Raw genomic sequence first — 16,313 nt, 5'->3', positions numbered from 1 at the left:
GTACACTTGACGACGCTCCAGAATTTACTGCTACTGTAATTGGGTCAATAATATTTCGTCTTTAGACTCGCTGAGCTGGTTTTTTGTTTCCTTCTTTTACACTATTTGGCTGGTTTACAAACAGCGCTATACAACACAAACAATGCTTTCGTCAGCAGCTGCACTGAACAGAAAAGAGCGCTAAAAGATCTGAGAAACACAAAGTCACGAATCAATCAAAATCGACTGTTCCCACGGTTAAAAGGACCATGGCTCGTGCATTTCCATGACAACGTACTTTAAATTTATTTAAAAGGTGAACGTCTTGCTTCTCTCTTAAACGTCCCGCTGTGTTTCACGCGTGACCATCTCTCGAATTACACAGGAATGTAATTTTGAGATTCTCCGCATTCTCTTTTATCCTCTCCTGTCGCGTCCTCGCGCGTTAAGCGAAGTGACCCACTCGTGTTACAGCTCTCAAGAGTTCTGAGACATGTAGGAACTTATTACCCCTCTTTACAGATTTTGCAATCCCAGCTATAATTAGGGTGTGTTTTACGTTCGCTTAGAACACGACGTTTGTTTTCTGCCTTTGTTGATAAATTTTGGCGGTCTTTTCTGTCCAGGAAGCCCATAGAGGGCATGAAGCTTACTTAAAAGTCGCAAGTTTTGCCTTCCTTCAGACATGCGTGCGTTTGTTTTGTGCGTGACCACCCCGCGCATTAGGCCGGTTAAGATTCTCGCGCATATCCTTTGTTCCTCTCCTCTTGCGTCCTCGCGCGTTCAGCAATGAGACCCAGTCGTGTTTTTAGTCTTAAGCTTAAAGCTTACTTGAAAGGTTTGAGTTTTGACCCTCTCTGAAACGTCCGCGCGTGTGTTTCACTCGTGACCATTCTGGCATTAGACAGAGCATGGGTATGACTCTCGGGCATTCCCAGCTATACCTAGTTCATTTAGAACATGACGTTTGTGTTGTGTCCTTTTTCATAAATTTTGGCCTTGTTTGTCTCCAGAAAGCCCATATAGAGGCTAAAGCTTATTTAAAAGATGCAAGTTTTGGCTTACCCTCAAACATCCAGGCTTGTGTTTCACGCGTAACCATCTTTCAAATTACACAGAATGTAGCTTTGAGATTCTCGTGCGCTCTCCTTTATCCTCTCCTGTCGGTTCCTCGGGCATTCAGCAAAGTTACGCCACTCATGTTTCAGCTCCCCAGAACTCTGAGACATGTAGGAACCTATTTCCCCTCTTCTCACATTTTGCAATCCCAGCTATATAACTACCGTGTATTTTACGTTCGTTTAGAACATGACGTTTGTTTCCCGACAGCCAAGTGACCCACTCGTGCTTCAGCTCTCCAGAACTCTGAGACCTGTAGGAACCTCTTTCCTCTCCTCGTGCATCCTCGCGCGTTCAGCCAAGTGACCCACTCGTGTTTTCCGTCGGGGGATTTCTGAGGTACAAAAGATGTGATTTCTCCTCTTTTAAGATTTTGCAATCCCATCTTCACTTAGTGTGTATTGCACGTTCGTATAGAACATGCTGTTTGTTTGTTCCCTTTGCTGATAAATTTTGGCGGTTTTTTCTGTCCATGAAGCCAATACAGGGCTTTAAGCTTATTTAAAAGGTGCAAGTTTAGACCCTCCTTCAATCATCCGCGCGCGTATTTCACGCGTGACCATCCCTCGATTTAGACAGAACGTTGGATTAAAATTCTCGCGCCTTCTTTTTTTCCCCTCTGATCGCGAATCCTCGCGCGTTTGTCAAGTGACCCACACGTGTTTTAAATCTCGGGATCCCTGAGAGATGTAGGCGCTGATTTACCCTCTTTTCAAACTTTGCAGTCGCAGCTATAATTAGGGTGTATTTTACGTTGGTTTGGAACACGACGTTTGTTTTCTGCATCTGTTGACAAATTTTGATGGTCTTTTCTGTTCAGGAAGCTCATAAGAGGCTTAAAGCTTATTTAAAAGTCGCAAGTTTTGCCTTCCCTCAAGCATGCGCGCGTATTTTTCACGCGTGACCACGTCGCGCATTAGACAGGGCGTAGGGTTAAGATTCTCGCACGTTTCCTCTTTACCTCTCCTCTTGCGTCCTTGCGCGTTCAGCAATGTGACCCACTCTTTTTTTCAGTCCTTTAGCTTAAAGCTTGCTTAAAAGGTTCAACTTTTGACCCTCTCTGTAACGTCCGCGCGTGTGTTTCACGCGTGACCATTCTCGCTTTAGACAAAGCGTGAGTACAAGATTCTCAGGCGTGGGTACGAGATTTTCGGGCATTGTGGGTTTTCCTCTTATCGGGCATCCTCGCGCGTTTACTGAAGTGACCCACTCGTGTTTTCGGTCTCCTGATCTTTTAGACACGTAGGAGCTTATATCCCCACTTTTCAGATTTTGCAATCCCAGCTATAGAGTGTGTGTATTGTCACGCAATAAAAGATAAAATCAAAAACCATTCATTGGATAAAGTCAAGAAATTATGTATTATAGACGATAAATAAAGAAGACAGCTCTCCAAGTTTAAGTTGTGTGCGTTGTCCCAAAGTTGAGATGTTCGTCGAAATGTTCCGCGCAAAATTATAGAGCCTAATATGGAGCCGCCATGTTGGAGAACTTCCTTAGTCTCCCAATATGGTGGCTGGAAAATAGTGTAAACATCTGGAAGTTACTTTGGCTATCTAGTCGACTGATTATCTGAACCCAACCAAAATGCATTTACACAAGCACTTTTCCTTATACTTTAACTCCTAAAATGGCTAAAAATCACGAGACAAGGGTACATTTTTCGACAAATGCGATCTTAGCTTCATGTCACGCACCGCCATAACTCCGAAATTCAAAATGCACTGGTTTGCAAACGAAGGACGCTAATGAGCTGGAAAGTTGTAAACGGATATAAATTTAGTACCTCTTATGTCTGATGAGGATAAAACCTTTAGGGGCTCTTTAGTTTCGGATCTGAGAATTTGATGACGTGACCTGAACACACTTTATACCTAAAAATAATAATAATAATTTAATAACTTCTAGAGCGCTATTTATATTTCCTGATCAACAGCGCTTTACAACTTAAAATACTACAATAAAATAGAAATTTTAAAACAATTACACGTATATTAATTAAATAGAATGTTCATAATAATGATAATAAACCTAATTAGTAATAGTAATAAGAATTGATATCAAGTAGAATACGCTTTAAAAGTTACACCAACTAAATAAGTTTTCAGTTTACATTTAAAAATAGCTAATGACTGAATATCACATAATTCAGCGGCAAACTATTCCATAAAATACATACTGTAATATGGAACAGCAGCAGAGAAAGATCTATCACCTAAAGTGACAAGCATTTTCCCTTTAGGAAAGTCTAACTATAAACTTTGATTTGATCTCATATTATATATAGATCTAGGCATAATGTTTATTAGTTCTATGATATACTTGGGCACCAATCCATGAATAGTTTTAAATGTTAAAATTAAGATCTTAAAATGAACACGATGTTGTGCTGCTAACCAATGAAGTCCATAAAGCGCTGGAGTAATATGCGAGTACTTTGTTAAGTTCAGTACAAGTCTAGCCGCAGCATTCTGCACACGTTGCAATTTAACTAGTTGCGACTTAGGAAGGCCATCCAAAAGTGCATTACAATAGTCTAATCTGCTGGTGATAAAAGCATGAGTAAGCGTTAATAACGAACCGCGAGAAAAATACATCTTAATCCTTCTAATATTATGTAGGTGATAACACGTGGCATTACAGATTTTAGTTACATGCGTTGGCATTGGCAACTTAATATCATGAATTAGAACGTTTTCTTACGTTCATTTAGAACATGACGTTTGTGTTGTGCCCTTTTTGATAAATTTTGGCCATGTTTGTCTTCAGAAAGCCCATGTAGAGGCTAAAGCCTATTTAAAAGATGCAAGTTTTGGCTTACCCTCAAACATCCACGCGTGTGTTTCACGCGTGACCATTTCTCGGATTACACAGAATGTAGGTTTGAGATTCTCGTGCGTTCTCTTTTATCCTCTCCTGTCGGGCTAAAGCTTATTTCAAAGGTGCAAGTTTTGGCTTACTCGCAAACATCCACGCGTGTGTTTCACGCGTAACCATTTCTCGAATTATACAGAATGTAGGTTTAAGACTCTCGTTCGTTCTGTTTTATCCTCTCCTGTCGGGTCCTCGCGAGTTCAGCGAAGTGACCCACTCGTGTTTCAGCTCTCCAGAAAGCTGCGACATGTTGGAACCTATTTCCCCTCTTATTTCCACATGACAATGGCATAATAAGCTCAGTGAACATCACGTCACAATATTATTTTATCCAATTCTCGCGATGTGAACGTGTCATTCGTTAAACAAAACATGTTGCAGCAGAGCCTAAATGCCGGACAAAACGTCCATTCCTTCCCTATAGGCAGTGAATTGCTCGTAACCCAGATCTGCTTGTCTTGAATAGCTGCGTCAAAGTCTACTTACACGCAGATAAATATAAAACCACTTTTAATCTCACTGTAATTTTGTACCTTTGGAGAACTAGGAAATAAATTTGGCAAGTTAAACCAATGTTTGTTTTCCCTTTATTAAGTTAACATTTGCGTTAAAAGGACTTCTCAACTGCCAAAGTAAACCTAGACAGTGTGAATTTGCATAAGCAGCCGCACAAGTCAAAACAAAATCGTTATCGTACAAAACCAATAATTTGGGGTATCTATGATATGGCATGCCGTTTGTTTCAAGATTATTTATTTGGGTAACTTACAATGATAATGCCGTCGTCGAAGAAATGCAACTGTGATGTGACGTTTTCTATTTTGATATCAACGAAGTAAATTCTAATGAATCTTCCTTGTTATCAATTGGCTGACGTGATTGAATAAATTCCACCTTCCGGTAAATCCTACCGAAAAACGCAAGAGAGGAAGACTTGAGAAACATGGCGTAGGACAGTGAAGAAAGAACGAATGGGGATGGGTTACTGTTCTTTGTTAGAGGCAGGGCTGACGGCGGCTGGCAGAGTGTCTTGGAGAAGAAACATTTCTGGCCAACTCTCATACGGAGAAATGGAATTGACGATGACACCAATTTACTACCAATAGGCCCTTTGCAAGATCCGGTCACATGGTAGGGAATTAATTATGCTGAGACGCAAGTTACACAGTGGGACATTCAAAACAAAGGAAAGTCGGGCTGGACTGACTGACTGGTTCGTCAAGAACTCTGTTGAGCAACCGCCATGATCACCATGATTACACAACGAGATTGCGTTACATAAAACACGCGCACATTCCGACGGGTTAGGGGTTGGGGTTCCCTGTATTGTTCATGTATTTTTCCCGCCGTTTAGTTCCCGCGTTTAAGTCACGTGATCTTTTCGAGAGTGCATGTAATGGCGAACGTCGGCAAACGTTGTAATTGTGTATGCGATTCACTCGAAGTAACGACGGATAAGACGGATAAAGACGCGGACGATTGATGGAATTATGTACAAGCAAACAGAAGCGTCTTATTGGAGTGTTAGTCGAATTAAAGTCAGTGAACTAGAGTGGATCTTGCCTATTGAAACCGAGGCAATTGGAAATTGGCCCTTACAAATGTAACTAGCGGAGACTTTCCAGGAATAATTTGAATATGAGGAAATATTGCTTGGAAATTTGTCATTCAGTAGGTTATTTTTTTGAGGGGGTGGGGGTGGGGATCCAGTGGGTATTGGAAATAAGATATATAACGAAAAAGATGTATTTGCGTTTCATTGAAGAAACTGTTAGTTCAATTTCCAGTGTTTACAGGCTTGGAACGTGAAGATGTTCATGAGTTTATAGATAATGATAAACGTGCTTCACTTTTTAATGAAATAAGTGGATCCAATTTAGTTTTGGGATTCCATTGTATCTCAAAGGGCATGCTAGCGATCGGTTTAGAACTTTGGAATGTCGAGATGAAATGCCTTTCGATGAATTGTCTTTCACGCTAATTCGTCATCGTCATTTCCTGGTTAATAAGAACGAACTTCTCACCAGTTTATCTTTTCTTTCTGTTTTAATAAAGCATCGAAAATGTTTACAATGATATTACCTGCTTACCCGCTAGAAAAACTTGAAGCATAAAGGACCTGGGATTATCTAGTCATGAAAACCAATAAAAGGCTACTGCAAATGTGTAAAGACTACATGCTTCCAAAAACGTTTATTAGAGCTATCTAAGAATTTGATTAAAAGCGATGGTTACAAGAGCTTTGAAGTATCTGTAGATAAAATTACGTCATTTACGTCATTTAACGTACTTCAATTCGCAATTAGCAAATTCCGAATCCTTGTCTTTTGCTCTGATATCCTGTGATATCAAGCCACTGACCTTGTATGGCTGGTTTTATGGTGGAATTTAGAGTACGGTAAATATCTAATTGTACCTAAATGGTTTGGTCGGCAAAATAGAGGCTCAGTTAGTCTCTCCTTAGCTTAACTTCTTCTCGCCAAACTATAACCATGGCTGCCCCAAATTCGTCTGATATGTTGTCTTACCAAAAAGGTACGATAGGGTACAAAGATTGAAGTGTTATCCTATCCTACAGTCACTCCTGTCGAGAGCTACTTTAACTCATTATTTATTTAAATCTACATTTGTCCTATATAGGGTCTCTGACGAGACCCTATCGAAACTGAAAGTTAGCTGTCAAGTTTTTAAACCATAGCAACAGACGGAAAAAACAAAAACTATCAAAATTCTAAAACCGTTCAATCAACCCATGAAAGATGAAATATATTTGAAACTGAAGTTAAGGCAACTACCTGCACGCGTGAACAAGCAAGAACAAACGCAAACATCGGTTCGCTAATATCTAAAGCAAATCGCAAACACAAATTAATATATGTGAACTAAAAAGTTCAATCGTAAGGCAAGGACGAACATAGGTAAATCTCTGTCTCATGCTCCCGCTGCCTTCTTGAACAAGTACTTCCGTGTCAATGACGCTGGTTTGTAGTGCAATTTCTTCAAAACTTTGCGTCCTTTCTAATGCAGGTATCTTAAAACAAGTAATCCAAATCTTGTTGGCTTTACCTTTAAAACGTCCTTCCTTGGTGCTGGAGTGGCGCTAATTCCCATATAAAACACAATTAGCAATCGGAAACTTTATTTCTCCCGCGAGGACGACCCTTTTTGAAGTTTCTTTCGACGCAATTTGTCTCAGTTTTTTTTACTGAAGATAACAAAATGCATCACAGAGTGTGATGAGGGCCGATCATAGGGAATTTGCTTGCTTTAAAAAATTGTAAGGCGCAACGTGTTTGCAGCAAGCGATGCATTGATGACAAAATCCACCAAATGTACCAGACCTGTCCGCAAGTGCGATCCGGCCCTGACAAAAGGTTACCGAAAACACGTCGTATTTGGTTACTAAAAATGTGTACGTTATAATATCAGGAATCAGTACGTTTTTGGAGTACGGTCACGAGGCAGAAGAATAAAAGCTTGCTGATCAGGTAACGTTTTGAAGATAACTGCCTGCGAAATAAACTGATAGCTCGCCATTGACACATCATGTTGTCCTGTTCGTCTCAAACACTCTAAAGATTTAAAGCAACAACTACTAGGGCATGAATTCTAACTTAGCCGCACGACTCTAACTACAGTACAGTCCAAACTTCTTTAGAAGATGCTACTCGTTGTTACCATCTTCATCATTGTTAACGACTTGCTCGTTGGTATAACCTAGATCTCCTTCAATCTGATGTTTGCAGCATTCATCCAACTCTACCGCCTCACCATCCTTATCAGCAGCCTCTCTTTCTTTCGCAAAACGTTTTCTTAAAATGCAACACCTAAAAAATGCAAATGATATGGCGAAGACAATAATTTAAGAAATAAAATTTCTACAACATTCCCAACAGGTTAATTAATACAATATTTCAATTAAAAATATTTTTGGCGAATCTGTTTTACTAGGAAAAATGAAAAATAAGTTATTTTTCAGTTGTGAGGACCATCTTTTAAGGTACATTTGGGCCTCTCTCCGGTCGTTTTAAGGGGGTGGGGGGGGGGTGGCTAGGACCGATAAACTATGACAAAAAAGAAAAGAAAGATAAACAAATGGTACAAGAATTGTAATTTGCCCTTACTTTCTCACACGCGATACCAGGCGTCACATGAGCGCGCACTTAAACAAAGGGCATGCGATATTCAATTCCCGCGCAAAAAAACCTGTTGAAAACCTACCGTTTAAGGCTATGGTGAAATTTTCACAGTTTAGTTTTACGAGTGTATCGCGCTCAGAGCCAAAATTTTTGAAAAAGTATTTGTTTTTAAATAATCTGCCCTTTAGATTTTTATTTCACTTTTCATGAATGTTTAACCAGAGCCAATTGCTAACTTTAAGGTAGGGTCATACCGGTAGATTTTGAGAAAAACGTCATTAAACCTACTAATGTCCAGTCTATCCCAGCCACTCGGCATTTTGGCTGTTTACTAAGGTATAAAATTTGTTTAAGCGCAACATCCAATGGCAAAAGAATTAAGAAAACAGTAATAAGAGAAAGGGAAAACACCTTGGAACAACTTTCAAAAGAGTTTTAAAAACGTTATGGTCCATCAAAACTGTAGTAAGACACCTTAAGACTGAAAAAAAACAAGTGTGACGTAACTCTTGTAAACCAGACGTTTAAGGCTTGGGCCTTCTTCGGTATGTTCAAAATACTGAAGAACGGCTACGCCCGAAACGTCTAATGAACGTGACCTATTTGACATGACATGACATGACGCTGTTCGTCCTTCAAGGTTATAAAACTGTGAAGTGGACTTACTTGCACAAGATTAAAACAAAAACAACAAAAAGGAATCCAACCACTGCGCCTCCAACAATGAAATAATCTTTCATCCTTTTCTCACGATAGATGGGAGGGGTCACAGTGTAACTGCCCTCCGTGGAATCGTCAAAGAAAGCAGCTGTTATGTTTATTATGGTCACGTTCAGCGCCTTCTCCAGCTTTTCACGAGATTCAATGATGACAGTAAGCAATGTGTTCTTGGACAGGGTGGAACTGGAGTCTTGAGCTACTCCTGGAGGAAACTGGACATAAATCGCGAGGCGAATTTGTAGGGGATAAACATCTTGCTCTGGAAATCCTGGAAGAAGGTGTACTTGATCAGACGTAAATAAGATGTAGTCCAACGCTCTCCTAAGAACCAAACAAAAAGTTTTTTTTTTAGTCAGTGGTCGGTATTGTCATTTGAGATACAAGGATAATAGGTGTCCCTAGAAAGTGGGGAGCCTCTTGGTTAGTGCACTAGAATCCAAATCGAGCTGCCAGGGTTCCGGAACCAGCCGGGGTCATTGCGTTGCGCTCTTTAAACAAAGCTTCTCTCCACTTAAGTGTATAAATGGATACCCACAAATACTTGAGTGGACTCTATGATGGACTTACATCCCATCTAGCGTTGTGTAGAAATCCACCTTGTTGCTTAATGCTACGGACACCCGAAAAAACTCGACGGCTTGAGGCTCTTTTGTCTCGAGTAGACATAATTAGCCTGCATAGTCGTCTCTGTAGGTGCATTAACCCAGACAACATAGGCTCGTATAAAAATTTATCATTGGCCTTACCGACTTAACATTTGCTTTTCACAGTCCAAAAAGGGGCCGTCAGTAATTGATGTACTGTGTAAAACCTTTACCATACCGAATCATTTAATTTTATAACTAAAGCCCAGTAAATCTGCATATAGGTTACTTCGTCGTTTTATTTATTACTACACTGTACTCAATAAGGATAAATTATTCAAATCAGTTCCGATTGTATAAAAACCTTTGTCGGTTCCTTTCATTTATGCAATCCCCAATCTTTGCACAGAAAGTGGTAACGGAATCTGCAACAGCTCCCTTGAAATCTTCCTCTTTAGGTAAGTTCCACTAAAAAAGTTGTTAAAGGCGAGAAAACCAAAGAATATCAATTGCACACTTAATGACTCGTCTATCTCCAAGCTCCTCGCTCACTCATTCATTTTTCACCAATTGAGTTTAGCTTAAATTCAGTCACCATAAATTGATAGAGACCGTTCTATCATTAACTGTTGCAAATATAAACTGAATATACTAAAAAAATAACGAAAGATGTTGTTAAAAAATAGATTTCATTAACACTTTGTTAACTGATATAGCAGCGCGCGAGGCGAGAGTTGTTAAGGGTTTATGCAAACGTCTGTAGACGTTGCCAATTCTGAATGTAATTTTGGAAACATGCAAGTATCCTGTTTATTACAAATTGAACGGTTACTTACTTTTCCTTACGCTTGCTAGTTGCGATATGTATATATGAATATATAAATGAGAGATGAAGAGAATAACTCCAAATGCTCTGTGGAAATTTCTGGTTACTATTCAGCTCATAAAACTTGGCTTTGCGGGAATGGAACGTGAATATTCTTCTTTTAGACCTCCTTTTAAAGGCCCTGGAGGTTTCGAATCACGTTGGATCCTCCAAAGGTCTCTAATTAGAGCTTTCTGTGCGACCTTTACTAAATTAGAGTGACTGAAAAGGTGTGCCGTGATCCCAACTTCATTTTCATGACAATTTCACTTTTTTCAGTTCTTTTAAAAGTACATCGTCGACCATTCCACACATCCCTATGAAGTAATAAATTTATCACAGTTTCAAATAAACCATATTGTATATGTTATTGGGGAATAAAAGAAAACACCTGACTAGCACTAAGCCCCTCCAAAGTGATGATAACTGATTGAAGTGTTTCCTCAAGAGATGGCTTTCTTGGTGTCGGCGCTGGTGGTGGAGGCGGTGGTTTTTCATCTTTATCGAGACCTTCCGAGAGAAAGAACCGAAAAAGCTTATAAGCTTTCAAAAATGGTAAATATTATTAAGTATTTAATTACTGTATGACCCAAGAAGAGACACCGATCAACGAGAAAAATCAATTTCGCATTGGGAATTTTAGTTCATCGTTGACTTCGCTTAAAGATTGTCTGAAATATACATGGCGTTCCTGCCATTGGTTCGGTATAAATTTTTAACGTCCACTTTTTCCAATTCTGACGCTATATGTACTTAAGGCATAAGTCGGTCGAGTACCGGCCGACAATATCGGTCAACATACGGTCCGTGTGTCGGTCGATACATCGGCCGACATTCGATCAATGAGTCGACCGATATTGTCGGTCTTTAGACCAAAACTTCAGAGCCAAAGCTCTCACCTTTGCAAGTCTCGTTAATCCAGTAAAGTCCATCTTCACATTTACATTTGTAAGAACCTTGGGTGTTCACGCAGCGCTGTGAGGCGTCCGAACACTGAAATGTCCATTCCAAGCACTCGTCGATGTCTAAACGAAAACAAAAACTTTCATGAAAAGTGAACGGCATCATTCTTATTTTTTTTTGGTCTTTACAGGCAATTCTGACGCTATTTGTTACTTCTTAATGTGGAAGTTAGTGTTAATTCTTACATATTGCAGCAACGTTCAGCTGCAACGTTCTGTTATTAACAAACATGTCTATTTGCCACGCTTTTACTGGCGACAGCACCTTTTTTCTTATCCTTGCTCTAATTCCTACCTATGCATGTGACGTTGTCAGTGTCCAGTCTAAAGCCGTTTACACATGAACACAAGTAGCTTCCCTCTGTGTTGTTGCATTTTTGGTTACACTTGTTTTCATCCGTTGCACATTCATCGTTATCTAAAGGAAGCAAAAAGAACAAAGGAACGAATAAGATACAGGAAAGAAATTTTTTATTGCTTTACATGTATAATGATTATTTAAGAATTGGTTCATGCTTAGCGTGAGTATATCGAGTTATGGATGCACGCGGGAACTTTGGAGAGCAGGAAAGAAGCGTAAGAGTCGCACGAGGTGACAGCCTCTAGCTTCTTGAGTGCTCTCCAAACTTCCCAAGTGCATCCATAACTCAATATACGCACAGCTTAAAGCATGAACCGATTCTTTTATAACATGGCGACAACAACTTGCGCGCTAAAACATGTTTTATTTGTGATTGACTACAAAGTTCTCACAATGTAGGGTGAAGAAAAACAAAGGTCATTAGGATCCTAACACGCCACAATCAGTTGATCAACGGTTGAGCGAAAACGCTTAACCTGGTTTCTAAAATTGTCAATGAAATATTCGCTTCTTCGAATTGTAATGAAAATGTAGGCATACAAAGTCAAAAATACTCGATGAAAATGTAGACAACCAAAGTAAAAATACTCACGTTTAAGGTAATTCCCCTGAAATAAAACTGTCAACAGATTTTTGTCCAAACTTTGTCCACTGAATATTTATCATATGAGAACTTTAATTATAAAATAGAAAGGGGGGTGCCCATGCTCGTTAAGGAGCAGTGACACATTGAAAATGTCTCATTTTATCATTATTTAAGGTGGCCGAACAGAGTTTTCGCGCGCGCTTTTGCTGATGCAATTCAGCGCGCGCACAAGGATTAGAAAAAACAAACATGCCGTCAATAGAGCGATCATTTTATTTACTCGACACCCGCACTATCTGTGCTATTTTTCTCTATAATTGAACGCAGTGTATTGATGGCTTTAGTCTTTTATTATAAAGATATGTTAGAAAAGGTAACGATGCAAAGAACCTAGCAATTTTCAGCTTTTTCTTTGTTACCGAAAGAACCCAGTTAAATGTAGCGCATGCGTGGTAAGTCAAAAAATTGCGATTGAATGAAAAATTGCACTCTCGGAAATACGCCTATTTCTCGAGAACCACTCATTAGAATTTCACGAAATTTGGCACGAAAATACTTAAGGAAATAAGTAACTGGAGTATTGAAAATAATGGAACTCTAACAAAGGAAATTCTAGATATTCCAGTGAAACCTCAACAAGGGATAATTAAATATCTCTCTGTTAAATTATTAGCAAAATAGTGTTAACTTGTGAGAATCGTTACAAGCTCGTTGACTGCAAATTATAAAGAAAATCTAATGACTAGATTTTCTACAAATAAACAAAACCGATTTTAAAGGCCTGTTTATATTTATTCATGTTGCCATGACAACGGCACATACGTCAGCTTAACCATCAAAAACCCAAAGTTTGTGTTGTTAACTTGCTTGCTGCCATTTTTGGTGACCGAGGGATCAAGGGTTTTAGAGAAAAAAGTGAATGAAACACAGGTATCAAAAACTGTGTTCAGCCACCTTAATGCTTACTACAAGAACGCATTCCAAGTTATTGTAAAATCTTTGTGAGCCCAGAGTCATGAAAACACGCCTCAAACTACAGTCAATACTTGTGTCGAACACAAATAAGCTTTTAAGTTTGATTTTGACAGACAGCTGAATCCTTGTTAAAATATTGGAACCAAATTGCTTGCCACGGCTATCAAACTGCAAATAGAAAAGACTACAGTGCAGCTGCTATTTTCCTTATTTCTTCAATTTTCAGCAATAGAAATCAGATCAGTCTTTTCTCACGCAAAGCTAATGATTAGTTGATTAAAACGACTGAAAAAAAAATTGGGGTGCTCGAGTTCGTTAGTGAGCTATAGCCATCTTTCAGCTGACAGAACTCTATACCAAGGCAAATCCGCCTTGTTTTCAATGTGTGCGTGCACGAGCGCGCGCTTGTGACGCCATAAATTATGCGCAATAAGGATGCGCAATGCAAATGTGAAGAATCACCTTAACTAGACATCTTAGCTTGGCAAAAGTCACAGGCTCGAAGTAGAGTTTGGATTGTTCAGAATAATCTTTACATTGCCGAAACTTAATCAAAAGGAACTTGCACTAAACTCGACGGAAATATTTTGCAGCTAAATTGAAACTGCACACGTTATCTGATATACGCACGGCCGTGCATATATAGAGATTTTGGTAATGATGGCTCAATAGGTATTAGATAGGACTAGCGCGCGCGCTAAGTTATAAAACTTATTACAACATAGCGCGCGCGCTGGTCCTTTCTAATTCCTATTGAGCCATCATGGTAAAATCCTCTATTTACGGCCGTGAGTAAATAACGTGACGTACGCAGTTTCATTTTAGCTGGAAAATTTCCGTCGAGTTTAGCCGAAGGTTCCTTTAGTTAAATAATGCAAACATCATTCTGAACAATCCAAACCCTACACTTCGAGCCTTTGACTTTTGCCAAGTTAAGATGCTTACTTAAAACTTGAGTGTTTTGACTTTGTGTGTCTACATTGTAATTGAGTATTTTTGACTTTGTTTGCCTACATTTTCATTCATTCGAAGAAGCGAGTTTTCCATCGACAATTTTAGAAACCAGATGAAGTGCTTTCGTTAAACTGTTGCTCAAATGATTGTGGAATGTTTTTAACCAGCCAATAGAATCCTTTGTCGCACATTGTGAGAACTTTGTGAGAACCCACAACCAAAAATCTTTTAGCACACAAGTTGTTGTCGCTCTGTTATAAAATAATTGGTTAACGCTTGTTGCTGTGCGTATATCTAGTTATGGATGCAATTGGGAACTTTGCAGACCACTCAAGAAGCTAGAGTTGTTCTCGGCTGGGCCTCGAGCAACTCTGACGCTTCTTTCGTGCTCTCCAAACTTCCCCCGTGCATCCATAACTCGATATACGCACGCTAAGCATTAACCAATTCTTTATTTAAATTTTCAGTGGGACTCGTCAAAGATATAGGGTAAAATTCCTTAACCACAGACTTGTTTCTGGATCGGCAAAATATAGATTTTTAAACGTAAGTTTGCATTTGCGCTGAAGTGGGCTTGACCGCCATTTTTAATCCAAGGGTCTTTGCCAACCCAAGTGCTGAAGCTTGGTAGATTAAATTTCGAGATCTAACTTCCTAATAAACGTCATCCTCCTGACGAGTCGATTTAATACCACTGTACATGGTTTTCGCACATGCATACTTCAGCAGAACATTCTGTGAAGGAAGCGGAGCTGAATGGTTAGGGCGTCGGACTTGAAATCCGGAGGTCGCGGGTTCAAGTCCCTGTCTGACCACTAGCTGGTGCTGTTCTCGTTAGTTCGTAGTTCAGCCCCTCGATGACGATTGTAAATAGCCAACGGGCCTGCATCCTACCAGTTGTGATTTTTAACCACGTTTTTTTCATTTGCATTACTTTTCAACATTTGTTTCCATTAGCCATGGAAACAAATCCCCTCACAGGGGAAGTGGTCAATAAAAATACTTATTTTATTCACTGGGTTATTAGCAAGGAAAACACTTATTCGCTTATTCGCACCTTTACACGTTTTTCCATCATCGGTAAGAAGATATCCCCGTTTACAAGCGCAGTTTTGAATATTGTTTAAACTGAGAAAGCAGATGTGCTGACAGTCATGATTCCCGTCCTGACATAGAGAGTCCGCTGTAATAATAGAAATCATATATAAGTAAGATTATTTAAAGATTGTTCCCAAACCTTTAACCCACATGTACATGTGTTGCCCTGGAACTGTTGCCTCGAAAATGAAAAACAAAATGGCTTGATGGATCCAGTTGTAACTATATGAGAGGAATACATTCCATTTTGTTCAAGTTGAAGAAAAACGTATAATGCAGTAAAACGTTCTGTGTAATACTCATTGATTTCTTCCCATAACGTTTCGTAGACGTTTATCTATTAATTTGCAGTCGTAAGGCGTTCAGGAGTATAACCCCATCGAAAGTTTGGTATTTTCAAAAGTAGATCAATTCAGAGATAATACCAGCTTAAAATATACGTACGTATGCAGTTCTTGGAATTTACAGTATCCACCTTGAAGAAGTCATTACAACTACAGTTGTATCCACCGTCAAAGTTTTTACACTTGTGCATACAGTCACTAGCAGGGACGCACTCGTTTATATCTAAAAGTTTGGAAACAAACGTAATTATCAATGCTGTGACAGTGCACTGTGGACAGGACAGGGTTGGGTGTGTTGTACGAGGTCGAAGCCATTAGTTGCCTGTCATAGGTTCTTATGCTGTTGGCTGGGGAAAGAACTAAAAAAGAATTCCGCGTAAGGAAAAATTAACGAACAAGGAAAGAAAGTATTGATCGTACGTGTCGTTTCTTTTCCTTTCTGCTGCTAAGATTATTTCGATAAAGCCTTTTACAACGTACACAGAGATATACAATGTAAAATAGATTGCCGATCAAGTACTTCTGATGGTAAAATATCTAAGATATTGGATAACACCAACCGTCACAAGTGCTTTGGTCGATATTGAGTCGATACCCTTTGTAACAATCACATACGAACGAGCCTGGTGTATTGATACAGATTTGTTTGCATTCACTCGGACCACTGTTTAAACACTCATCAAAATCTATAACGAAAGGTATAGCACAATTAGAAAGCAATATCTTAAAACTAACGGCAACATTTCTAGTATT

At 39.3% G+C, this 16,313-nt stretch overlaps 1 protein-coding gene across 1 annotated transcript in view; it reads right to left on the bottom strand.

Annotated features, from left to right (window-relative positions):
* Positions 1 to 5,999: 5,999 nt before the first annotated feature.
* Positions 6,000 to 16,313, bottom strand: part of LOC149110692 (uncharacterized) — a 148,908-nt gene continuing 138,594 nt past the window's right edge. The window contains exons 43-51 of the mRNA XM_089292104.1: positions 16,121 to 16,246; positions 15,661 to 15,783; positions 15,176 to 15,301; positions 11,538 to 11,660; positions 11,180 to 11,305; positions 10,672 to 10,790; positions 9,780 to 9,883; positions 8,778 to 9,152; positions 6,000 to 7,799 (exon numbers count right to left, since the gene is read on the bottom strand). Of these exons, the coding sequence (XP_089148230.1) occupies positions 7,637 to 7,799; positions 8,778 to 9,152; positions 9,780 to 9,883; positions 10,672 to 10,790; positions 11,180 to 11,305; positions 11,538 to 11,660; positions 15,176 to 15,301; positions 15,661 to 15,783; positions 16,121 to 16,246 (1,385 nt within the window). The 3' untranslated portion in view covers positions 6,000 to 7,636. The remainder of the gene's footprint in view (positions 7,800 to 8,777; positions 9,153 to 9,779; positions 9,884 to 10,671; positions 10,791 to 11,179; positions 11,306 to 11,537; positions 11,661 to 15,175; positions 15,302 to 15,660; positions 15,784 to 16,120; positions 16,247 to 16,313) is intronic.

This window comes from Orbicella faveolata, unplaced genomic scaffold (genome assembly GCF_042242905.1).
Source record: "Orbicella faveolata isolate gen_17 unplaced genomic scaffold, um_ofav_v1 contig_24, whole genome shotgun sequence".
Lineage (NCBI taxonomy): Eukaryota > Metazoa > Cnidaria > Anthozoa > Scleractinia > Merulinidae > Orbicella > Orbicella faveolata.
The sequence above is the reverse complement of the archived record's forward strand: the minus strand, read 5'-3'. Positions and strand labels throughout refer to the sequence as shown.